Below are 25,855 nucleotides of genomic sequence, written 5' to 3'. Positions count from 1 at the left end.
TTTTGTATTAGATATATTTTTGAAGGAGAGGGGAATTGAGAGTGTGACTAAGTATGGTGTGACTAGAGATTATAATTTAGGAATTATTTTAGATTATGATTGTTAGTTTTGATACCCTGCATTTTGTTCTGGGAAGTCGGGTGGGGGTGGGGGTAAGGGGAGGGAATGGGGGGTTTGGTAGAGATGGAGTGATGGTTAATGTACAGGGATTATTGAAGATGTATAAATATAATTAATGCAGGGTCGGGTCTGCCCAGTTACCATTTTAGAATGGTGGGAGGGAGAAAGAGAGAGTAGGAGGTAGGAAAGAGGAGAAGAGGAAGGAAGAGGGGTAGAAGAGGAGAAGGAAGGTGTAGGGTGGAGGGAGGAGAGGATGTAGATAAGAGAAGGAGAGGAAGGTCTGGAAAGTAGAAGAAGGTAGAAGAGGGAAGAGTGTTAAAAAGGGGGGTGGTGACTGGGCAAGCCCGACTAATTGTATATAACTGTACATTGGATGAATTATTTGATATGATTGTAAAAATAAAACTTTTTATAAAAAAAAAAGATGCTGACAAATTTGTTGCAACTGCCTTGATGTTGGAGCTGTGAAAAAGAAATTATATGGTGGATAATGTTGCATTTCTAAGAAAGGCATTAAATAGCTTTTGAGAATGAAAAAACAGGTATTGTCCGCATTGCTGTGAAAGAGGGTTTTTTGGTTGGATATTCTGCTATTTCCCTCGTGTTAGTTTTAATGTCTTCTTTGTATATTGAAATTCAATTAATATTTATTTCTAATCCGCACTTAATCCTTAATCATGACATAAAATATTATTATTTTTATATTCTGAATCCTACCCATTGCCTGCCCCCTCTTTCTTGCCTTCTGGTTTCTATGATCAGACATCTTCAAGAGAAAAAAAGAAGTCCCATTCTTTGCAATGAACTCCTGCAGTAGCCAGCAAAGCCATACGCTCTTCCAAGTTCTTCTGAAAAGAAGCAGCTCCCAAACAGAGCTTCAGTGGCTTTTTTTCTGAAATTCTGTTTTGGAGGCTTTCAGAGGCAAAAAAAGCCCTTTGAGTTGTGAAATGAACAAACCTGCAATTCTTTGGTGTCTTCGAAACTCAGCAAAATCAGGATGATTCATTTGCATGGCTAACATACCAATTCTCTGCTCCAATTATTGTTCCTCTCTTTACTTGTATGGATTATTTGGAAATTTTTAAAAAGAAGCCCTGAGAGAAGAATGAGAAATAGAAACATCTCCCGTGTGTTGGGAAGACAGTTTTACCCCCAGATTTACAGCAATGCTGAGAATATACATTTCTTTCATTGTCAAAAGCTATTTAAAGAACAGCACAATGCTTTTTTTAGAAATGAAACATTTCTAAAAAATGTTGTTGTTGTTGGATGTTGGAAGAAAAATCCATCTGGTTCAGTTCCAAGCAGGGAGAGAGGCTCTGGAAATAAAATGGAGGCTAGCTGCTTAGGAAAGAAGGCCCGTTTATTGATGAGCAGAACCACAGCATGCAGTTCTGGGACAGCTGACAAATTAGCTCGATGAGTACAAGGATTTTTATACAGTTTACAGTATTTTGTAATTTTGAGTTTGCTTTGTGTGCTTTTATTATTTGATTAGTTTTATTTATTTCACAAAAGCTCCTGATGGGTCTTAATTATCACTTCCTTGGTCCTAATCCTGTCAGACATGTGTAATTGATTTTATCCTGTGATCTATTGCCCCAGCCTTCCTTCCTTAATGTACCCATATTGCTTCCACTTTTTTTTCAATGCGTAGGTTAAGGTCATGTCCTGTCTTTAATCCCGTCACCTGGAGGTGAAGGAATTTTGTTTGTGAAGAGGCTGGCCCAGGATTTCTTAATGAGCATCTGCTGTAGACTATTAAGAAAGACTGAGGGCTGCTTTCTGCGTCTAAGAATGTATTTCTCCATTTCTCCTTTGGAGAAATATAATATTCTAGCTCTTTTAATATCCCCCAAAATATTTCATTCTCTGGGGAGGGGGCTTCCCACAATTCCCCGCTTTGGGGCTATATATATATATGTATATGTATATATATATATATATATATATATATATATATATATATATATATATATATATATATATATATATATATATATATATATATATATATGTTTTCTGATATAGAAGATATAAGATATAGAAGATATTGAGATAGAAAAACGCCCACACAGCATGAACAAACGAGATGACACCTCCCGCCTACCAGCCATTTGGAAACCCGCCCTTATTGACAAACGAGTCCCTAACACGAGGAATGACACCAGACCCACACTCACAAGGTCCACACAGGATGTCACCACCGCACATCCACCCAGAAAGCAGACCCAAACCCACACTGATCATGAAGCACGACCAAGGACCAGAAGCCAGACCGCAGCTGCAACATTAGCCATTTCAAACCCCTCCAATCCATTCATGCAGCAGACTGACACCCACTATGAAGATGTAGCACGACCACAAAGCCAAACAACAGCTATGCAGCTCACCAGCTCAAATCCCCCTGCAGCACAGACTAGACTGAGCACAACCAAGCCCCCACCAACACAGGACACACCCCCAGCCAATCAAAACACAGAAAAACCCCCATCCAATCAGAGCACAGCCAAGCTCCCACCCAATCAGTTCAAACCCCCACTAGCAGTTAAAAGGAAGAAACAGCTGCGATCACACATTGCTCCCAGAAGCACGAAGCTGAAGCCTGAAGATGACGAATGAGACTTCGTCGAAACGTCGCCAAGACACTTCCAATTTTACACGGGAGAAAACCCGAACAACCAAAGACCTATATATATATATATTGCCCAACCTACGAACTATTAGAATGGTCTCTATACTTTCTGTATACCTGGCACATCACGAGGGATATTTGCCTGGCATCCTTACTTGGGGTCTATTGAAATGGGAGGTGATTTTTGCAGGCTATTCGGACAAGGGAAAATACACCGGTGGAGGCAGCAGAGGATTCTCATGATGATGATGACCGTGGACCCCAAAAGAAGAGTCTTCCACCCACGAAGGTCTAGCAGCCAGAGCAGAAGTTCTGTTAAGTAGAAAAGAAATGTACAGTATCCGATTTTCTGTGCCAATTCTTCTTAGATGTCTGATGTCACTTTCTGTGAGCTTTCAGTCAGGTTTGAAGCAAGCACATTCCCAAAATTCTTTGTAGCCATGATTGTGCCTTAGGAGATAATTAAGGCTGCCCATTTCCAAAGATTGCTTCCGAACCTGCCTTAGTTTATTGCACCCAGGATTTGTGACGCCAAATTAAGATTAGCCAGTGTGCAAGCCAGGCTATGAATATTTTTGAAGTGAGCCCTGGGATTTCTACTAATGCAGTGCAACTTATTCTGTTTTACTGGGCAACTGGGCAGCATCATTTGTGAGTTACAATCAGGACAGGGTTTGGAAATCTCTGCTACCTCTTCAGTGAGGAAACTGACTGAGGAGGCATGTCCCCTCCCCATGGAATGGCCAACAAAATAGGACTATTTGGGCCTTAGTGCAACAGAGCAAGAACCAGCCAGGGGTGCAAGTCACACCCACCCAGTCACATGAGGTCTTAGCCATACCCACCTAGCTGGTCGGCCCCCCAACATTTTCAGACCGCGAATTGGCCCCTGTTTAAAAAGTTTGAAGACCCCTGTTTTATGTGGAGGTTGGTGAAGGGGATAACCTCTGTGTGTCTTTGAATAGTGTGGTTGTGCAGCTACTCCTACAAGACAGGTAATACAAACATTCTTGATAATTCTCCCTTCCTCCAGACAGAAGTCCAAAGAATTGCTATGCCAACCATTCCCAAATACCATTCCTTTTCCCACAGTCATGGCATTCAAAGGGTTTTTTGCCTGTGTGTATCCTTCACTGTATTACCAAGCTGGAATTTCGACTGAAATTTTTCTTACAAACTGGATATTCAGAGGGTCTTTCTCATGGCTGAGTCTTTTCGTCCATCATCAGATGGGAATTCTGACGAAAAAAATTTTCTACAAACCAGAGATTCATATGGTTTCTCTCTTGTGTGTGTTGTCTAGTGTATCACCAAATTGGAATTCTGACTGAAACATTTCCCCCAATCTGGACATAAGTGCAGTTTCCCTGTGTGAGTCCTCTGGTGTATTATCAGCTTGGCTTACTTGCTATAACTTTTGCCACATCGAAACAACTGGTAGAGCTTTTCTCTGGTGTGAGCCTTTCCATGAACAACTGGGAAGCTGTTCTGACTAAAGCTTTTGCTACATTGGGAACACTGATAAGGCTTTTCTCCAGTGTGGAACCTCTCAGGCATAATCGGCCCATGAAAGGGCTGTGAAAGGACGCGCTCGGGACATGGCTGCTTTCCTGGAGAAAGCGGCACAGCTGCGGACAATTGGGGAGGACACGAGTACTGAAGGAGCAGCTCCTCGCCTTGTGGCTGCTGCAATGAATATGAGAAGCCCAGCCAATGTTTTGAGCATGGTTAACATCTCCAGCCCAATGAGCTTAGGCCACCCTGTTACCATAACCAGCCCTTGCTTTGTCCATGACTTCTCTGTTAACACTCACCACACCAGAGATGGGTTTCAGCAGGTACTGACCAGTTCTGGAGAATCTGTAGCGGAAATTTTGAATAGTTCGGAGAACCAATAGTAAAAATTCTGACTGGCCCCGCCCCCATCTAGTCTCTGCCTCTCAAGTCCCAGCTGACAGGGAGGAAATGGGGATTTTGCAGTAACCTTCTCCTGGAGTGGGTTGGGAATGGAGATTTTGCAGTAACCTTCTGAAGTGGGGCGGGAATGGAGATTTTACAGTATCATTCGCCTGGAGTGGGGTGGGAATGGAGATGTTACAGTATCCTTCCCTGCCACGCCCAGCAAGCCATGTCCAGAGAACCGGTAGTAAAAAAAATTGAAACCCATCACTGCACCACACCTGTCAATTTACCAACTCCAGTTACTGCACCAGTGAACATCACACATCTAGTCACTATCACCTCACCAATGAATCTCCCAACACCATTGACATTAGCTGGCCCTTTAAATATAGTCATGAGACCAGTGGAAAGCATGTCTTTCCTTCCCCAGGCATTGCCTACCTCTTTCCCCCACCCCACCCCACCCACCCCCCGGTAAAAAAACAACTACCTTAGAGCAAAAACTTCATAAAAAAATAGAAAAGGAGGCTGCTGTGTATTCTTCACTCTGCTAAACAAATAATTCCATCAACACTGTCAAACTATTTACTGAATCTGCACTACTATTAATCTTCTCATAGTTCCCATCACCAATCTCTTTCCATTTATGACTGTATGACTATAACTTGTTGCTGGCAATCCTTATGATTTATATTGATATATTGACCATCAATTGTGTTGTAAATGTTGTACCTTGATGAACATATCTTTTCTTTTATGTACACTGAGAGCATATGCACCAAGACAAATTCCTTGTGTGTCCAATCACACTTGGCCAATAAAAATTCTATTCTATTCTATTCTATTTAATTCTATTTAATGGACTCTAAATTGTCCATGCCCACCCAGTCATATGATAAGAAGCCATGCACACCCAGCTGGTCCAGCCCCCAACAGTCTGAGGGACTGTGAATTGGCCCCGTTTAAAAAGTTTCAGGACTCCTGTTTTATGTGGACATCAAAAATACTCTCAATCCCTTCTTGGATGGAGCATTGATTCAAGTTACAGCTTCCTTCCTCAAAGGGCAAGGCCTCCATTACGGTCTGCCTTATCTGGCTGTCCAAGTGATCATATCCTTCCCGCTGACTTCCAGCTATTTCCCTCTTTTTCTGAACTAGGAAATTATGCCCCTTGATATTTTGATACGTTTCTTCCAGATACTCTACTTTTTTTGTCCAGCTCAAAACTCTTTTCCTGGTTTTGTCCTCCTTGTCTGTAAGCTGCTGGGGAAGAAGAAGAATTCTGGGGATTTCCGGAGGAACTAACAAGATTTTGATTGCTGCCTTGGTTTTCTTTGCCTTTTAATGCTGCTTGTGATTGAGTTCTCCACAGTGCTCTCTTTGGCATTCTTTTGCGTGTAAGATTCACATAAAAGGGTTAGTTTAATTACGGTTTATAAAATGGCTGCACAATATTTCTGGAAAAACAGATCCAAAGGCATACATTAGAATAAAAGGCAAAGCTGCCAAAAGGCTAACTTAACCTCTTACATTAATTATTTACATTTTCAATATACATCTCAAAAACCTATTCAGTTATGAAATTTATTTGTTGACTTGAGTCAATCATGAGTTCATAGAATTGCAAAGAGTAATAATCAAATATACTTGGAAGTGCTGAGGACAGATTATACATATGTACATATCGCGTGTTTCCCCGAAAATAAGACCCAGTTTTATTTTCTTTTGGGCCCATAATAAGCACCAGGACTTAGTTTCAGGGCATGTCTTACCCGCTTACCTTAGGACCATCGCAGGGAGGCCACCCAAACCCTGACACCTGTTGCACCACCGCCTGACTTCTTCTGCAGCCTCTCACAGCCAGACACAGCATAGCTTGTCGCGCAGCCCATGCAAGCTGTGTCCAAACTGTTTCTCAGCTGATTAAAACACTTTTAAATTCTGGAAGATATTTTTGTTTTGACCAAATAACTAGACTGCATTTTCTTTCACTCTTGCTTCCCCCCTGAGAAGGCAGAGAAGAATGTGAGTCATATCTGTATATGTTATGCTTGCAGCAGGACGCCGTGTGGTGCCTTGCGCCATTACCACAGTTCACAACAGGGATGAATCCAGGGCCCACTGAAAATTAACCATTTCCATTTTCCTTTTCCCTCCACCTACATATTTAATCCTGAGAAACGTTTGAATAAAATGAATCAAACCAAAATTCAATCAATTTCTCACCTATACTTTCAATGGGAGATCACAAATTCAAGCATTCTGTAAACTCATCTATTATTCCTCATATGATTACCTTGTGTGCAACAAGGGATGATTTATGCTTGAAGTAATGTCCACAGATTAGTCATTTCAAAGATTTCTCCACAGTGTGAGATCTCTGGTGTTTCACCAGATTGGAATTATTACTGAAACTTTTCCCACAATCAGGACATTTAAAGGGTTTCTCTCCTGTGTGAGTCCTCTGGTGTATGACCAGGTAAGAATTATCACTAAAGCTTTTCCCACAATCAGGACATTTAAAGGGTTTCTCTCCTGTGTGAGTCCTCTAGTGTTTCACCAGGTGGGAATTTTGCGTGTAACATTTCCCACGATAAGGACTTTCAAAGGGTTTCTCTCCTATGTGAGTCCTCTGGTGATTCACGAGGTCGGAATTATCACTAAAGCTTTTCCCACAATCAGGACATTTAAAGGGTTTCTCTCCTGTGTGAGTCTTCTGGTGTATCACCAGGTGGGAATTCTGACTGTAACATTTCCCACAGATAGGACATTCAAAGGGTTTCTCTCCTGTGTGCGTGGTCTTATGTCTCAGAAGGTGCGAATTTCTAATGAAAGCTTTCCCACAATCTCAACATTTATAAGATTTCTCCATGGAGTGAATCCTCTGATGTATTGCCAGGTGGGAATTACGACTGGAACTTCTCCCACAGTCAGTATATTGAACGGGTTTTTCTCCTTTATGATTCCTCTGGTCTATAACCAAGTTGGAATTATAATTGAAAGTTTTCCAACAATCAGGACATTCAAAACATTTCTCTCCTATGTGAGTCTTCTGGTGTATCACCAGGCTGGAATTGTGACTTTCCCATAATCAGGACATTCAAAGGTTTTCTCTTCTGTGTGAGTTCTCTGGTGCTTCACCAGGATGGAATTCTCACTGAAACTTTTCCCACAGAAAGGCTGTTCAAATGGTTTTTGTCAGGAAATTGTTATTTGCCTAACTAGTTGGCCAGGCAATATATAAACTATGTATGTTTGCAGTAAGGAAGACATGATATTGTTTTAAGGCTGTGCTGCATCATGCAAGCGTCCCGATTGGTTGAGTTCTGTAGCCAATGTATAAAAGGACTACTAAATTGTGGCTTGTGGGGAATCTACAGGGATGCTACAGCATTGTAACCTGATGACATGCTGCAACTGTATATTTGAGCTTTATGATCATTGCTTGATCATGGCTAGTTACTGATTCCTCAAGATACTGACTGTTGTGAATTGAACTGTGTTTTGCCGAACTGAAAGACCTTGTTTGTTTTGCAAATCTACATTGGTAAGAAGACTGACTGACTGGCTTTATATGTGTATGACCTGGAATTGTTTTTGGACTATGTCTTTGCTTTTTCCCTAAAAGTAAAGGAATATCAAACCCCAGTTTGTCTGCAAGTGACTGTTATTGTATACAACCAGTCTCAGTCATTTTTCATGTGTAGGGTACTCTGCTCAACAGTCCACAACCTTGGTTGTGAACCCAGATTACCCTTAACGCTTCAAGGTATTGGTTACCATCTTTAAAGCGCTCCATGGCTTAGGACCGGCCACTTACGGGACCGTCTACTGCCGGCCTCTATTTCCCAACGTCCGGTGCGTTCCCACAGAGAGGGACTCCTCAGGGTGCCGTCAGCCAAACAATGTCGACTGGCGGCCCCCAGGGGGAGGGCCTTCTCTGTGGGGGCTCCTACCCTGTGGAACGAGCTTCCCCCCAGGCTTCGACAACTATCTGACCTTGGGACCTTTCGCCGCGAACTTAAAACTTATTTATTCCGTTTGACTGGACTGGCTTGATTTTAAATTCTAAATTTTAAATTTTAATTGTGGGTTTTAAATTTTGTAATTTTTATGGGGTGTAATGTTATTTTAAATTTTCTGGCTAATTTGAATCAGTTTTTTAAGGGTTGTTTTAATTATGGTGTATGTTTCTGTTTGTATTTTATTTGCCTGTTCACCGCCCTGAGTCCTTCGGAAGAATATTCTAGTCTACCAGAATCACTTTGGGGTGAAGCCATAATGTGTGCTAACCATGTGTTAAACAATGTAGTGAATTCATCTACTGGTGAATTACCGTTTACACTTTGGCATGGTAGAAAACCAAATCTAAGCTACCTACATACATTTGGTGCTCCTGCTTGGATTCAAATACCATCGCAATTAAGGTGAAAGGGACAACCAAGAGCAAGGAAAATGTTTTTGTTGGGTATGAATCTAATCACAGGTCATTTAGATTTTGGGTGCCAGGTACCACTAGTATTTATTGTAGTGCTAGTGCAAAGTTCCTGGAGCATGAAGGTTGGGATAAGCTTGAGCAAGCTAATTACAGAAAGGAGGATAATGTTATTATTGATTATCAAATAGTCAATAATACCCCTGATGATGAAATAGATGAAGTAGAATCTATCATAAAAGAAGAAGAAAGTTTAGGGGAGGAATTAGATGAAAGACCAGTTATGAGTCCTGTATTACCTAGATCTACAAGGGTAAGGTGTCCACCCGATAGGTATCAAGCTAATGTTGTTTGTCAAATAAACATAAAACCTTCTAACTATAATATTAGGATGTATCCTGAAAAGGATCAATTAGCTTGGAAGGAAGCTATGGATAGAGAACTGAATTCATTAACCGAGTTAGATGTGTATGACAATGTTAAGTTACCACCAGGAGAACGGTTAATTGGTTGCAGATGGACTTATAAATTGAAGACCGGTGCTGATGGAACTGTAACCCATAAAGCGCGATTAGTTGCTCAAGGTTTTGCTCAGTCTGATAAAGATTATGATGAAGTTTTTGCTCCCAATTTGAGAGCAACCACATTGAGAGCAATGTTTGTGTGGGCAGCAAAAAATGAATATCAGATCGCTCACATAGATGTTGAGACAGCATATTTACATGCACCTTTGCATCATGATATCTATATGAAAAAACCATTAGGTATTAGAACGTTTGAATGGAATAAATGTATAGTGAAAGAATTAAATGCTATAGGTTTTAGAGCAAGTATAGTGGACAAATGTCTCTTTAAACGAAAGAAAGATGGTTTGGTTTCATTTTTACTCTTATTTACAGACGATATTGCCATTATAACTAAAACTGAAAAGGAAGCAAAAGAACTTGTTGTTTTGTTGCAGAAGAAATTCAAAATACCAAATCTTGGCAATATTAAACACTATTTAGGTCTCGATATTAAGAAAACAACCAGAGGATACAAACTGTCACAATTTAGTAAAATTAGCCAATTACTGAAACGTTACAATATGGAACTGTGTAAACCAGCAAAAACACCTATGAGTCAGGATTTTAAACACGGTGATATACAAAGTCCTGTATTCAGCAGGGAGATATATCAATCCTTGATAGGTAGTTTATCTTACATTAGTAATTGGTCTAGACCTAATATTTCCTATTGTGTTAACCAATTAGCTAGGTATAATGCAGAACCAACTGAGAGGCATTGGCAAGCTGCAAAACGGATACTGAGATATTTGAAGCTAACAATGCATTACGCCTTATATCTAGAACCTAACTGTGATCTTATACTGACTGCATATGCTGATGCTAGTTTTGCTACTGATTTAGCTACGAGAAAATCTACATCAGGTATCGCAATAATGTTAGGAAATATATTAATTGGGTGGAAATCTATCAGGCAAAAGCACATAAGTTTGCCGACACTGGAAGCTGAATTTTCCTGTTTGTCTTGATTGTGCACAGAATTAATCTACTATAGACAATTGATGTTAGATATTGGTTTAAGTGTAAATAATCCAATTGTTGTTTTTGAAGATAATCAAGCGGCTATTAAAATGGCAACTAGTTTAGCTGTTAAAACCAGATCTAAATATACTGACATTAGATACCTAAATGTATATAGGATAATATGATACAATGGAAGTTGTATCATACAACGGAAGTATTGTATGTCAGAAAATAATATTGCCGATAATTTTACAAAACCGCAGGGTGCGATCAGACATAAAATATGTTGTGAGAGTTATGGGCTGAGATTGTAAGCCATTATATATTGACCTGTCCAAAGGGGAGTATGTCAGGACATTTTTATTTGCCTAATTAGTTGGCCAGGCAATATATAATCTAACTATGTATGTTTGTGGAAAGGCATGATATTGCTTTAAGTCTGTGCTGCTTCCTGATTGGTTCAGCTCTGTAGCCAGTGTATAAAAGGACTACTAAATTATGGGGAATCTACAGGAACCTTACAGCATTGTAACCTGCTGACATGCTGCAACTGTATATTTGAGCTTTATGATCGTTTCTTGATCATGGCTAGTTACTGATTGCTCAAGATGCTGACTGTTGTGTGTTGAACTGTGTTTGCCGAACTGAAAGACTTTGTTTGCGTTGGTAAGAAGACTGACTGACTGGCTTTATATGTGTATGACCTGGGATTGTTTTTTGACTATGCCTTTGCCTTTCCCTAAAAGTAAAGGAATATCAAACCTATCAGTTTGTCTGTGTAGTAACAGTTACTGTCCACCACCAATCTCAGTTCTTTTCAAGTGTAGGATACTCTGCCCAACAGTCCACAACCTTGGTTGTGAACCCAGATTATTCTTAACAACTTTTAACTTCTGGAGGATTTTTTGGGGGGGAGGAAATAATGTTTTAAAAAGCTACTATCAGTTATCCTTTTCCTTTTGGCTAAACTCCTCTAAGTGCACTCCAACCATTTCCACTAGACTGCATTTTCTTTTACTCTTGCTTCCCTTCCGAGAAGGCAGAGAAGAATGTGAGTCATATCTGTGTACGTTATGCTTGCAGCAGGATGCCGTGTGGTGCGTTGCGCCATTACCACAGTTTGTTTGTTTGTTTGTTTGTTTATTGATTGATTGATTGATTGATTATATTTCTATACCGCCCTTCTCCCGAAGGACTCAGGGCGGTTTACAGCCATATTAAAACAATTTTACAAACACTAAAATGATTTAAAATGAAATATTTAAGTTTAGGCTGATTCCTTAAAACCCATTTAAAATTCCCAATTAAAACTATCAGGCCAGTCCTGCACGATGAAACAGCCATGTTTTCAGCTCATGTCGGAAAGTCCGGAGATCAGGGAATTGGCGAATACCAGGTGGTAATTCGTTCCAGAGGGTTGGAACCCCCACAGAGAAGGCCCTCCCCCTGGGGGTCGCCAGCCGACATTGTCTAGCCGACGGCACACTGAGGCGGCCCACTCTGTGGGAGCGCACTGGTCGCTGGGAGGCTGTCGGTCGCAGTAGGCGGTCCCGTAAATAGCCAGGTCCCATGCCATGAAGCGCTTTAAAGGTGGTAACCAGTACCTTGAATTGCACCCGGAAGATCACCGGAAGCCAGTGCAGCCTGTGCAGGAGTGGTGTTATATGGGAGCCTCGATTTGCTCCCTCTATCACCCACGCGGCTGCATTCTGGACCACCTGAAGCCTCCGGGTGCTCTTCAAGGGGAGCCCCATGTAGAAAGCGTTACAGTAGTCCAGACGGGAGGTAACAAGGGCATGGGTGACCGTGCATAGGGCATCCCGGTCTAAGAAGGGACGCAACTGGCGAATCAGGCGGACCTGATAGAAAGCTCCTCTGGCGACGGCCGTCGTTTGATCTTCCAACAACAACCGAGCATCCAGAACACCCAAGTTGCGGATCTTCGCCGTGGGGGCCAATGACTCGCCTCCCACAGTCAGCAATGGAATCAGCTGATTATACCGGGATGCCAGCATCCACAGCCACTCGGTCTTGGAAGGGTTGAGCCGGAGCCTGTTTCTCCCCATCCAGACCTGCATGGCCTCCAGACACCGGGACATCACTTCAACGGCTTCGTTGGGGTGGCTTGGGGTGGAAATGTACAGCTGCGTATCATCAGCGTACAGATGACACTGCACACCAAAACCACGGATGATCTCGCCCAGCGGCTTCATATAGATGTTGAACAAGAGGGGTGAGAGGACCAACCCCTGTGGCACCCCACATAGGAGGTGCCTCGCGGTCGACCTCTGCCCCCGCCAATAATAATAATAATAATAATAACAATAATAATAATAATTTAATTTAATTTCTATACCGCCCTTCTCCTGAAGGACTCGGGGCGGTTCACAGCCAGATAAAAACCAACAATAGATAGATACAATAAAAACCAATATTAAAAAAATTATTCAATTTGGCCCCTAGTTAAAATACATTAAAACCATAAAACTCCATTAAAATTAAAACTAAAAAAAAATTCTATGCCAGTTCTGTGCAGAAGAATAAATACGTCTTCAGCTTGCGGCGGAAGATCCAGAGGTCAGGAAGTTGTCGAAGTCCTGGGGGAACTTCGTTCCAGAGGGTTGGAACCCCCACAGAGAAGGCCCTCCCCCTGGGGGTCGCCAGCCGACATTGTCTAGCCGACGGCACACTGAGGCGGCCCACTCTGTGGGAGCGCACTGGTCGCTGGGAGGCTGTCGGTCGCAGTAGGCGGTCCCGTAAATAGCCAGGTCCCATGCCATGAGCGCTTTAAAGGTGGTAACCAGTACCTTGAATTGCACCGGAAGATCACGGAAGCCAGTGCAGCCTGTGCAGGAGTGGTGTTATATGGGAGCCTCGATTTGCTCCTCTATCACCCACGCTGCATTCTGGACCACCTGAAGCCTCCGGTGCTCTTCAAGGGAGCCCCATGTAAGCGTTACAGTAGTCCAGGCGGGAGGTAACAAGGGCATGGGTGACCGTGCATAGGGCATCCCGGTCTAGAAGGGGCGAACTGGCGAATCAGGCGGACCTGATAGAAAGCTCCTCTGGCGACGGCCGTCGTTTGATCTTCCAACAACAACCGAGCATCCAGAACACCCAAGTTGCGGATCTTCGCCGTGGGGGCCAATGACTCGCCTCCCACAGTCAGCAATGGAATCAGGTGATTATACCGGGATGCCAGCATCCACCGGCACTCGGTCTTGGAAGGTTGAGCGGGCCTGTTTCTCCCCATCCAGACCTGCATGGCCTCCAGACACCGGGACATCACTTCAACGGCTTCGTTGGGGTGGCTTGGGGTGGAAATGTACAGCTGCGTATCATCAGCGTACAGATGACACTGCACACCAAAACCACGGATGATCTCGCCCAGCGGCTTCATATAGATGTTGAACAAGAGGGGTGAGAGGACCAACCCCTGTGGCACCCCACATAGGAGGTGCCTCGCGGTCGACCTCTGCCCCCGCCAATAATAATAATAATAATAATAACAATAATAATAATAATTTAATTTAATTTCTATACCGCCCTTCTCCTGAAGGACTCGGGGCGGTTCACAGCCAGATAAAAACCAACAATAGATAGATACAATAAAAACCAATATTAAAAAAATTATTCAATTTGGCCCCTAGTTAAAATACATTAAAACCATAAAACTCCATTAAAATTAAAACTAAAAAAAAATTCTATGCCAGTTCTGTGCAGAAGAATAAATACGTCTTCAGCTTGCGGCGGAAGATCCAGAGGTCAGGAAGTTGTCGAAGTCCTGGGGGAACTTCGTTCCAGAGGGTAGGAGCCCCCACGGAGAAGGCCCTCGCCCTGGGTGCCGCCAGCCAACATTGTTTGGCTGACGGCACCCTGAGGAGGCCTTTCCTATGAGAGCGCACGGGTCGGTGGGAGGCAAACGGTGACAGTAGGCGGTCCCGTAAATAACCTGGTCCTAACCCAACACCGTCTGTGATCGGCCCGAGAGGAAGGAGGAGAACCACCGAAAAACGGTGCCTCCACCCCCAATCCCTCAAGCCGCCGCAGCAGGATACCATGGTCAATGGTATCAAAAGCCGCCGAGAGATCTAATAGGACCAGGACAGAGGAACAACCCTTGTCCCGGGCCCTCCAGAGATAATCCACCAACGCGACCAAAGCCGTCTCTGTGCTGTACCCAGGTCGGAAACCGGACTGGAACGGGTCCAGATAGAAAAGTTTCATCCAGGAACAGAAGGAGCTGGTATGCAACCACACTCTCAACAACCTTCGCCACAAAGCGAAGGTTGGAGACCGGACGGTGGTTCGCTAAAACAGCCGGGTCCAGGGAAGGCTTCTTGAGGAGGGGTCTCACCACCGCCTCTTTCAAGGCAGCCGGAAAGACACCCTCTCTCAAAGAAACGTTAATAATTCCCTGGAGCCAGCCTTGTGTAACCTCCTGTGTGGCCAGTACCAGCCAGGAGGGACACGGGTCCAGTAAACATGTGGTTGCTCTCAACCTCCTCAGTATCCTGCCCATGTCCTCGGGAGCCACAGGATCAAACTCCTCCCAGCTGACAACCTCAAGACCTGCCCCCATCCCCCCGTCTGAATCTACCCAGTCTGTGTCCAGCCCCTCCCGAATCTTAAGCGATTTTATTGAGCAGATACTGTCCAAAATCCTCAGCACGACCTTGCAAGGGGTCCTCCCTAGCGCCCTGAGAGAGAAGGGAGTGGGTCACCCTAAACAAGGTGGCTGGGCGATTATCCGCCAATGCAATGAGAGCGGCGAAATACTCCCATTTCGCCATCCTTATCGCCACTAGATAGGTCTGAATATGAGACCTTACTAGTGTTCGATCAGAGTCGGAATGGCTGGCTCTCCAGACACTCTCTAGGCGTCTTTTCCGGCGCTTCATCTCTCTCAGCTCCTCGGAAAACCAAGGGGTCAGTTGAGCGCAGCGCCGGGTCAGAGGCTGCAAAGGCACGAGTTCCTCAGCTGAGTCGTGGGCCAGGGTCTCAGGAATAGGCCCAAGCTCCATCAGGAAACTCTCCGGGTCCATCAGACACCTGGGACGGAACAAACGTATTGGTTCCGACTCCCTGCGATGGGGATAGGCGGTTCGAAGGTCCAGTTGAAGAAGAGAGTGATCCGATCATGACAAGGGTTGAACGACTAATTTCCTTACATCTAAATCACTCAACCACTGTCCAGAGACAAAAATTAAGTACAGCGTGTTTCCTCCAATGTGAGTGGGACCCTCAACTAATTGGATCAGGGCCGTCATGGAGGCTCTGAACTCCTGAGCTGCTGCCGATGCCTCGCCGAGCGATTGCAGGTTGAAATCCCCCATAACAATAAGTCTGGGGGTATCAACCGCCAGCTCGGCTATCACCTCCAGTAGTTCAGGCAGGGCCGCTCTCACGCCGCAGGGAGCCAGGAACGTGATCAGCAGGCCCACCTGTATCCCCCGACCCCACTTCACAAAGAGGGATTCACAGCCAGCTATCTGTGGTACAGTGGCCTCCCTCGGCCACAGACCCTCGTTAATAACAACTGCCCCCCCACCCCTACCCTGGATCCTCGGCTGATGAAACGCACAGAAACTTGGTGGGCACATTTCTATAAGGGGTACCCCCCCTTCTGTGTCCAACCAGGTCTCTGAAATGCCAATCAGGTCCGTACCCCCCTCCTTTATGAGATCGTGGATGAGGGGGGCTTTATTTACAACGAACCTGGCATTGCATAGCGACAGCCAAAGATCCAGGATCTGAGGCTCCTGGCCACCTGAAATACGGGAAAAGTCAGAGGGACCGGAGAGTGGGATCGTTGGCAAATAATGATCCTGCACTCTCCGAACATGATACGGTCCCCTGCTTCTGCCATATCTGCCCCTCCCAGTTACAGTGCCGATGGAAAGGCCCTCTGGTACACGAGCACCCGCCTCTATTCCCGTCTCCGAACCTATATTATCCGCAACGCGAGCACTTGCAGGATCTGGCCCATCCTTTATCCCACCCCCCGAAGGGCTTTTTATACCACCCCCAAACCCTTCATTCCCCTCCCTCCCTTAAGAATCCCCTTAAAACTCCCCTTAAAACACTTAATTAAAAATCCCCTAAGTTTCCTGTTTTTAGCATGCCACCTCTCGGGATTCCAAAACCCGTCATCAAGGTGGGCCCTTGATAACGTGGAGGGCCAAACCTGCGAGAGAGGGGAATCTTGCAGGCCAAGAAAGTCAGCCGCTGAAAAAGTCCGCATGATGAAAACCCGGCGGATAGTCCCATCCTAGCCGGTCGAGATGGAACCGCCAGCTCTCCGGGTGGGAACAGGTCGATGGAAATCAGTCTCAGGCGGCAGATGGAATAATCACTGCCTAGTCCAGTCACTCACCACCAAAAACAACCCAACCCAACATCCCCACCGTAGCCTCGAAAAATTGAGGCCACTAATTCAGCCGCCGATGGAAAACAGTCTGAGGCTCGGTGGGGTTCTATGAGCAATCCATGAGTGGTCTGTGGGGGGGGGGAGTCCGCAAAATTCCATGGACTACATGGGCTTCACCTGGGGGATCTCCATAGCACAGATCTTCGCTTCACCATCGTCATCGTTGTCGTTGGGGGGCCACAGCGACCAGGACCACACCTCTGCCAGGGCACCAGCATCAGCACCCCAACACCGTCGCTGTCACCACCGCCGCCATTTATCCCGCCAACTCAGCTGCCGATGTCGATGCCATCGTGCTCGCCCTTCGTGACCCGGCCAGTTCTCTAAAAGGGGGGGCACCCCCGTCGGCATCATCGGCACCCCCGTCTGCACAGAGTAATCCCGGGGGCCGCCGCAGCACCATGGCAGCAAAAAACACACACTGCTACAGCCGTCCCTCATCGCACTCCACCGACGCCCAATGCCGACGCCACTGACGCCGGCGCCACCAGCTCGATCGCCGGGCCAGGCCTGGCCAGGCCGCCAGGGAAAGTTGTTCCGGCTGGACTCATCTGAGGCCATCCGGAGCCCTCCGTATATCCCCCAGCTGGGGAGATGCTCCAACACCCGTACGGGGGACCCAAGATCTGCAAAGGGTACCCCATGCTCACGCCGGCCCGAAAAGGCTCACTGCTGCCGCCGATAAAGCTGCCGGTGCCACCCACCCGATTACTGGACCAGGCCTGGCTAGGCCGCTGGAGAAAATCGCTCCGGCCGGCCTCGTCTGGGGCCATCTGGAGCCCTCCGCGGACCCCACCGGCTGGGGAGATGTTTCATGGCCTGGGCGGGGGACCCAAGATCTCCAAAGATCTCCAAAGGGTCCCTCCTGGCTCAAGCCAGCCTGAAAAGGCTCACCACCACATTCCCAGATCAGCGGCGCGACGCCATCTTGGACATGCGCAAAAACTAACTAACTAAGTTCACAACAGGGATAAATCCAGGGCCCACTGAAAATAGTAATTAGCCATTTCCATTTTCCTTTTCTTTCCACCTACACATTTAATCCTGAGAAACATTTCAGTAAAATGAATCAGGACAAAATTCAAACGAACAATTTCTCACCTATACTTTCAATGGGAGATCACAAATGAAATTCAAGCATTCTGTAAACTCATCTACTATTCCTCATATGGATTATCTTGTGTGCAATAAGGGATGATTTATGCTTGAAGTAATGTCCACAGACTGAATATTTCAAACATTTCTCCACAGTGTAAAATCTCTGGTGTATCATTAGGTAGGAACTCTGACTGAAACTTTTCCTACAGATAGGACATTCAAGGATTTCTCTTGTCTGTGAGTCCTCTGGTGTCTCACCAAGTGGGAATTCTCACTGTAACATTTCCCAAGTCAAGACATTCAAAGGGTTTCTCTCCTGTGTGAGTCCTCTGGTGTTTCACCAGGCTGGAATTATGACTAAAACCTTTCCCACAGATAGGACATTCAAAGGGCTTCTCTCCTGTGTGAGTCCTCTGGTGTGTAACCAGTTGGGAATTCTGATAGTAACGTTTCCCACAGCCAGAACATTCAAAGGGTTTCTCTCCTGTGTGAGTCCTCTGATGTCTTACCAGGTGGGAATTATCTCTAAAACCTTTCCCACAATCAGGACATTCAAAGGGCTTCTCTCCTGTGTGAGTCCTCTGGTGTCTCACCAGGCTGGAATTAACACTAAAGCTTTTCCCACAGATAGGACATTCAAAGGGCTTCTCTCCTGTGTGAGTCCTCTGGTGTCTCACCAGACTAGAATTATCACTAAAACCTTTCCCACAGATAGGACATTCAAAGGGCTTCTCTCCTGTGTGAGTCCTCTGGTGTGTCACCAGGTGGGAATGATCACTAAAACCTTTCCCACAGAGGGGACATTCAAAGGGCTTCTCTTCTATGTGCGTTCTCTGGTGTTTCACCAGGCTGGAATTATCACTAAAACCTTTCCCACAGATAGGACATTCAAAGGGCTTTTCTCCTGTGTGAGTCCTCTGATGTGTCACCAGGTAAGAATTCTGACAGTAACATTTCCCACAATCAGGACATTCAAAGGGTTTCTCTCCTGTGTGAGTCCTCTGATGTCTCACCAGGTGGGAATTATCTCTAAAACCTTTCCCACAATCAGGACATTTAAAGGGTTTCTCTCCTGTGTGAGTCCTCTGATGTCTCACCAGGCTGGAATTATTTCTAAAACCTTTCCCACAATCAGGAATTTTAAAGGGTTTCTCTCCTGCGTGAGTCCTCTGGTGTATGAGCAGGTGAGAATTATCTCTAAAACCTTTTCTACAATCAGGACATTCAAAAGGTTTCTCTCCTGTGTGAGATCTCTGGTGTCTCACCAGGTTGGAATTATTACTAAAATGTTTTCCACAGATAGGACATTCAAAAGTTTTCTCTCCTGTGTGACTCCTCTGATGTCTCACCAGCCTGGAATTATCTCTAAAACCTTTCCCACAATCAGGACATTCGAAGGGTTTCTCTCCTCTGTGAATCCTCTGGTGTATCACCAGGTGGGAATTCTGACTGTAACGTTTCCCACAGTCAGGACATTCAAAGGGTTTTTCTCTTGTGTGAGTCCTCTGGTGTATCACCAGGTGGGAATTCTGACGGTAACGTTTCCCACAGTCAGGACATTCAAAGGGTTTCTCTCCTGTGTGAGTCCTCTGGTGTATCACCAGGTAGGAATTCTGACTGTAACGTTTCCCACAGATAGGACATTCAAAGGGTTTCTCTCCTGTGTGCGTGGTCTTGTGTCTCAGGAGATGCGAATTTCTAATGAAAGCTTTCCCACAATCTCGACATTCATAAGATTTCTCCATGGAGTGAATCCTCTGATGTATTGGCAGGTGGGAATTACGAACTGGAACTTCTCCCACAGTCAGTATATTGAACAGGTTTTTCTCCTTTATGATTCCTCTGATTTATCACCAAGTTGGAATTATAACTGAAAGTTTTCCAACAATCAGGACATTCAAAACATTTCTCTCCTATGTGAGTCTTCTGGTGTATCACCAACCTGGAATTGTGACTTTCCCATAATCAGGACATTCAAAGGTTTTCTCTTCTGTGTGAGTTCTCTGGTGCTTCACCAGGATGGAATTCTCACTGAAACTTTTCCCACAGAAAGGATGTTCAAATGGTTTTTATTCCTGTGTGCCGTCCTTTAGTGTCTCATGACCTGGGAATTTCTAATGAAACTTTCACACAATCTGCACAGTCATACCTTTTCTTCCCCCTGTGAGTTATCTGATGTAGCATCATGTTGCCATGCTCACTAAAGCATTTACTAGCTTCCCTCTTGTGTCTGGATGCTTCCATGAATCACAAGGGAGCTGTTGTGACCAAAGCTTTTGCCACAATCAGGTAATTTGTATGGTTTTTCTCCTCTCTGGCTCCTCTTGTGCATAATCAGCTGTGATTTGCAATCTGTGCTTGTCCCACAATAGACAAATCTATGGAGCTTTTCCACAGATGATATTCTTGAAGGGATAAAATATGACAATGCTTTGTTTAGTGGCTTTCATTCAAGCCGTTTTCTTCCTTACAGGGAGAGGCTTGAATTACTGTCTGCTCTACGTGACTTTACTATTGACCTTTTCCTCCCCAGTGACCTCCAGATATTTCCCTCTTTTGCTGAAGGATAAATAATCTCCCTTCACTTTTCATGTAATGTATCCTTCAGTTCTGTATAATTTGCTTATTCTTTCTTTATTTTCTCTCTTTTGTCTAACAGCTGTTGGAAGAGGAGAATTGTGTAGTTTTCTGAAGGAAATGGAAAATATTTGATTTCTGGCTTGATTTTCTTCCCTTTTCAACAGTGCTTGTTATTTACAGTTGTCCCGAGTGTTCTTATTGCCATCCTCTTTGTCTGTAAGATTCAAAGAAAAGTAGAACATTAATTGTTTAAAAAATGGTTAGAGATGATGTGAAAAAAGAAAAAAGTATATATTACAATGAAAAAACAAACATGCCCCAATATTAGAATAATCACTTACATTATTGATGATCGTATCACACATGGAATACTACTGAGATCCATGTTCAAATATCCATTCAATCAAATTGAGTTATTTAGTTGGGTCAATCATAAATTCTTAGCAATGCAAAGTGTTATCATCAAATATATCTTGAAGTGCTGGGAATAGGTTATATAATTGCAGATATATGCATAGAGAGAAATACAGATACACCCACCTACACTTGTATACATGGAGAAAATTTACATCTTTCAAGCCTGACAAAATGTCCCAAAATGTTTACAGTCAAACCTTCTGAGCTAAATTTAGAGATGTGGAGGTTTTAACTGATAAAATGATGCTGAAAGCCTCTCTAAGCTTTGAAGCACCACTTTTGCTCATGGAAGCCCTCAGCTGCAAATAAAAACAGAAAATCCTGTCTTCAACCCCTCTGGGGACATCCCCACTCAAGTCGTCCTCACTTAACCTACCACAATTGAAACGATATCTGCATCACCAAGCAGCTCAAACAGAACTTACATCTGTTCCTTTGTAGTTGTTAAGCAACTTACTGTGAGTTGTTAAAGGCAATTTCGTATGACCGTAACTTGCAATTTCCTGCCAGTATATCCATTGATTTTGCTTGTCAGAAGCTAGCTGGGAAGGTCACAACTCAGTGTGGGATGACGCGGCCATCATAAATGTGCAACTATTGGCAGAACCCGAATTGGTGCAACTCCTTTTCCTAAACCTTTAAAACCACAGTGACGGTCATTGAACAAGTGCTAAGATTACCACAAATTATGTGGACCAGGTGCACGTCTGCTTCTACTGTACCATAGGAATTTTGAAGGCTCAGGGAAGAAGTGGTAAGTGAGGACTACCTGTGCAACCAAGCAGCTATTTTTTAGGAAGTGCTGGATTAAGCTCAATTGAAGCATGGACGGGACAAGAAATACCATTCTTACTGCCAAGAAATGGAAGTAAAAAAATTGTAAATTTTATTCATCTGTCATTTTCAATACATGTGTGGATTACAAATTATATCAAAAGGGCAACATCAGGATGTAATGGGAGACTTTAACCACCCTGATATCAACTGGGAGACAAATTCTACAGCAAGTAGGAGATCAAACAGATTTCTAACCAACTTAGCTGACAACTATGTCATCCAAAAGGGAACTAGAGGAAAAACTATATTCGACCTAATTCTTAATAATAGAAAAGCAATATAAGGAGTTGAAGTTGTCGGAACCTTGGGCAAGTGACCACGTCTTACTGGAATTCAATATAATGCAAACACAAGCAATAGGCTATAATCCAACAAGTGTCTTCAATTTTAGAAGAGCTGATTTTAATAAATTCAGAGCCGAAGCAATATTTCATAGATAAAAATCCTAAAAGAGAAAACAATGCAAGGAGTGTGGGAAACACTGGAAAATATGATCATATAAGCCCAGTCCAACACAATATCACGAAAAAGGAAAAACAAGATATCCAAGAAGCAGCCAGCATGGTTGCATGAAGATCTCTCTGATAAACTGAAAGACAAAAAGGATAAGTACAAAAAATGGAAAGAGGGACACATAACTAGGGCAGAATTATCAGCAGATAGCCCGAATCTGCAAAGATAAAGTCAGGAAACCAAAGGCTGAGTATGAACAAAGACTTGGAACAAAAGTTAAAGATAACAAAAACAAGTTTCTTTCAACATATATATAACAAGAAAAATGTCAAGGAAACGGTCCACTAAAGAGAGAAAATGGCAAGGAAGTAAGAAACAATACCTTGGAAGATCCTGGAAAAGATAATCAAGCAACAGATCTGAGAACACCTAGAATTAAGCGAAGTTGTAACTACCGGTAGAAGCCAAGAAAGGGCTTATTAAAATCAGATCATGCCTAAGAAATCTTATTCCATTCTTCAACAAAATGACTAAATTAGTGGACCAGTAAAATACATTACACATGGTATACTTAGATTTCAATAAAAAGCATCTGACAAAGTAGATGGTAAGTTTTTATTTTAAAAAAATGTGACACAGAGACATCCATCCACACAAATGGATTCATAACTCACTGACAAATTGTATTCAATGTGCAGTCCTCAATGGAACGACACCCACATGGAGGGAACTCTTGAGGCTTTGGAAAATAAGTTCACCCCCTCCTCTTTTTGGCAATCTTTCAAATACTGGAATACCACTATCATGTCATCTCTAATCCTTCTTTTCTCTAGACTAACCAAATCCAAATCCTGCAACCATTCTTGATGTTTAGTCTCCGGGCCTTTAATCATCTTAGATGCTCTTCTTTGCACTTTTGCCCAGTCTCAACATCTTTTTTGTAATGTGGTGATGAAAACTACATTGAGTATTCCAGGCATGGTCTTACTAAGGCTTTATATAAAGCAGTACGAAACATTCACGTGATTCTTCTGTCTACATAACCAAAAATTGTATTAGCTTTTTTGGCTGCTGCCGCATACTGCTGGTTCATATTTAAGTAATCATCCATTAGAAGTCCAAGGTCCTTTGATTTTTCCTGCCTAAGTATAAAATCTTGCTTTTCTCCACATTAAATTTCATGTTGTTGGATAGGGCCCATTTTTCAACTCTGTCAAGATCTTTTTGGATCCTAAGCTTGTCTTCTTGGGTGTTGGCCATTCTTGCCAGCTTAGTGTCATCTGCAAATCTGATGAGTTCAGTGATTGGGCAAACCGGTAGTGGTGGGAGCGGGAAGCTCCCCCCACCCACCCAGATGCTTCTGCGGATGCACAGAAGCTTGGCGCACAAGCACGCCCACGCCCACAAGCAAATCAGCAGCGATGGGCTTTGAAACCCGCCCCTGATGAGTTCCCCTTCTATTCCCTCATCTAAGTCATGTATGAAGATACTGAAAAATACTGGGCCTAAGACAGAACTGTCTGGCATATCACTGCTCACCTCCTTCCATGTAGATGTAGTACCATGAAGGACAACTTGTTGAGTACAGTTTGTCAGCCAGTTATAAATCCATCTGTTGGTGATGTTGTCTATCCGTCATTTTTCTAGCATATCAAAAAGTAGGTTGTAGTCTACTTTATCTTATGCCTTGCTGAAGTCCAAATATACAATGTCCAGAGCATCTCTGGTCTTCTAATTTAGTCACTTTGTCAAAGAATGAAATACGATTGGCATGATCTGTTTTTAACAAATCCATGCTGGCTTCTAATTAAAACTTTTTTTGTTTCTAGATGTTCACAGATCTGTTTTTTAAAATTATTTTTTCCATTATCTCCCCAGGTACCAGTTTTACGCTGATTGGTCTGTAGATTCCTGGGTCTGTTTTTCCCTTTTTTTGAAGATGGGAACTACATCAGCTCTTTTCCAATCCTCAATGTTCCAGGATTTTTGAAGGATATGATAAAAGGGTTCTGAGATAACATCTGCCAGCTCCCTCCCAATCCTGCTGTTCTGAGAATCAGGTCCTGGTGATTTATATTCACCAAACTCATCAAATTTGAGATGACACCAACCTGGCAGGAATACCCAACACCCCAGTAGATAGGGTCAAGATAGAAGGGAATCTCAATAGCCATTCCCAAAGAATCAAACTTAAACTTTAAAGAGACTTTTCAAATCTTCCCACCAGCAGAAAATTGCAGCCACCAGTTTCACAGCCTGCAGCCCCAGTGGGCTTCCATTTGGGGAGGGAAGGAACCTGAAGCAGGAGCAGCAGCTGACCTGTTTCAGCCCAGTTGCTTCTCTGCTTCCAGGCCGTGGAGGGAACCGAACAGCCCGATTTGCTCCCGGACTCTCCTCCCACCTGCTGCCCTCAACTCACCCGCCAGCTGCTGCTTCGACCCTCGCAAGAGCACAAAAGCCGCTCTGCACACCACCTTTCTCTCATGAGTCACCCGGAAAAGGAAGTTACTTTGTTTCCTCGCTCCTCTCATCCTTTCTAGCAATGTAGTACTTGATGGTTTTAACTCTTTACAATCAACCACAGAGCCCGCCTACTGTATTGTCTGCTTTCTAGGAACAGATATTGTCCTCTTGTCTTCCATCTCCGGATAGGAAACGCTTATCTCTACTTAAGGGGTCTGCAAGATGTTTATACTGATTAAAGCTATCAAGTCATTTTTGACTTCTAGCAACCGACCTTTGCAACTGAGCCAAGTGAAATAGTGAAATGTGATGCTACTTAAACTTATGAAGATAAAGATTAACTATGTGCTCAGCCCTAAAAGTTAATGATTTTTTTAACAGAATTACACAATACGTTTTCTTGGTGGTGTGTCTCAGTGGAGATCAAAGCCTCTCTACATCCCAAATCTTTATGATTTATTTAATGTGGCTCTCAAGGATTTAGGACATGGCAACACCATCAGGTGAGAGACTCCAGGGGAGCCAGTTTCATTCCTGCTGGCCAGGGCTGCATCCAAGAGCACCCAGCATGCCATGTTCATTCCTGAAGGAGGAAATTGTATATCTGCTAAGTGCTAAATGCCATTTTCTTCTGTAAATTGGCCTCCATGGAAGCCTCCATTAGATCACACAGAGAGAAAAAGTATGCAGCCTAGAAAATAGGGTCTAAGAAAGAGGAAGTGATAATCTGTATTTGGTAGAAATCTTTCCAAAACAGATTTATAAAAAAACAAAAGGCAAAATATAATGGTCCATCAAACCACATGGCTAACTGTTCACCAGGCTAACCATTTCAGAAGGACAATGCCATTTTTAATACAGATTTAATAAGATATGGGTGATGATGATGATGATGACGATAGCAGTATTCCAGTATTTGAGGGGCTGCCACAAAGAAGAGGGGGATCAACTTATTT

General features: G+C 43.8%; 1 protein-coding gene across 2 annotated transcripts; it reads right to left on the bottom strand.

The window, feature by feature from the left end:
- Positions 1 to 5,210: 5,210 nt before the first annotated feature.
- LOC131193492 (zinc finger protein 658B-like) lies at positions 5,211 to 24,908 on the bottom strand. 2 transcript variants are annotated; one of them, XR_009153921.1, is made up of 3 exons: positions 24,856 to 24,908; positions 18,153 to 20,943; positions 5,211 to 6,883 (listed from the first exon to the last, which is right to left on the bottom strand). XR_009153921.1 is itself a non-coding variant. In XM_058173722.1 (2 exons), exon 2 carries the CDS (start codon positions 19,892 to 19,894, stop codon positions 18,404 to 18,406), a length of 1,491 nt encoding a protein of 496 aa, XP_058029705.1. In that variant the 5' UTR covers positions 19,895 to 20,943; positions 24,856 to 24,908; the 3' UTR covers positions 16,688 to 18,403. The 2 variants fall into 2 exon arrangements, 1 of the variants encoding a protein (XP_058029705.1); XM_058173722.1 differs by lacking the exon at positions 5,211 to 6,883 and having other exon boundaries at positions 16,688 to 20,943.
- Positions 24,909 to 25,855: the final 947 nt, after the last annotated feature.

This window comes from Ahaetulla prasina, chromosome 2 (genome assembly GCF_028640845.1).
Source record: "Ahaetulla prasina isolate Xishuangbanna chromosome 2, ASM2864084v1, whole genome shotgun sequence".
NCBI classification, from domain to species: Eukaryota; Metazoa; Chordata; class Lepidosauria; order Squamata; family Colubridae; genus Ahaetulla; species Ahaetulla prasina.
Note: the sequence above shows the minus strand (reverse complement) of the source record. Positions and strands in the feature narration are given on the sequence as shown.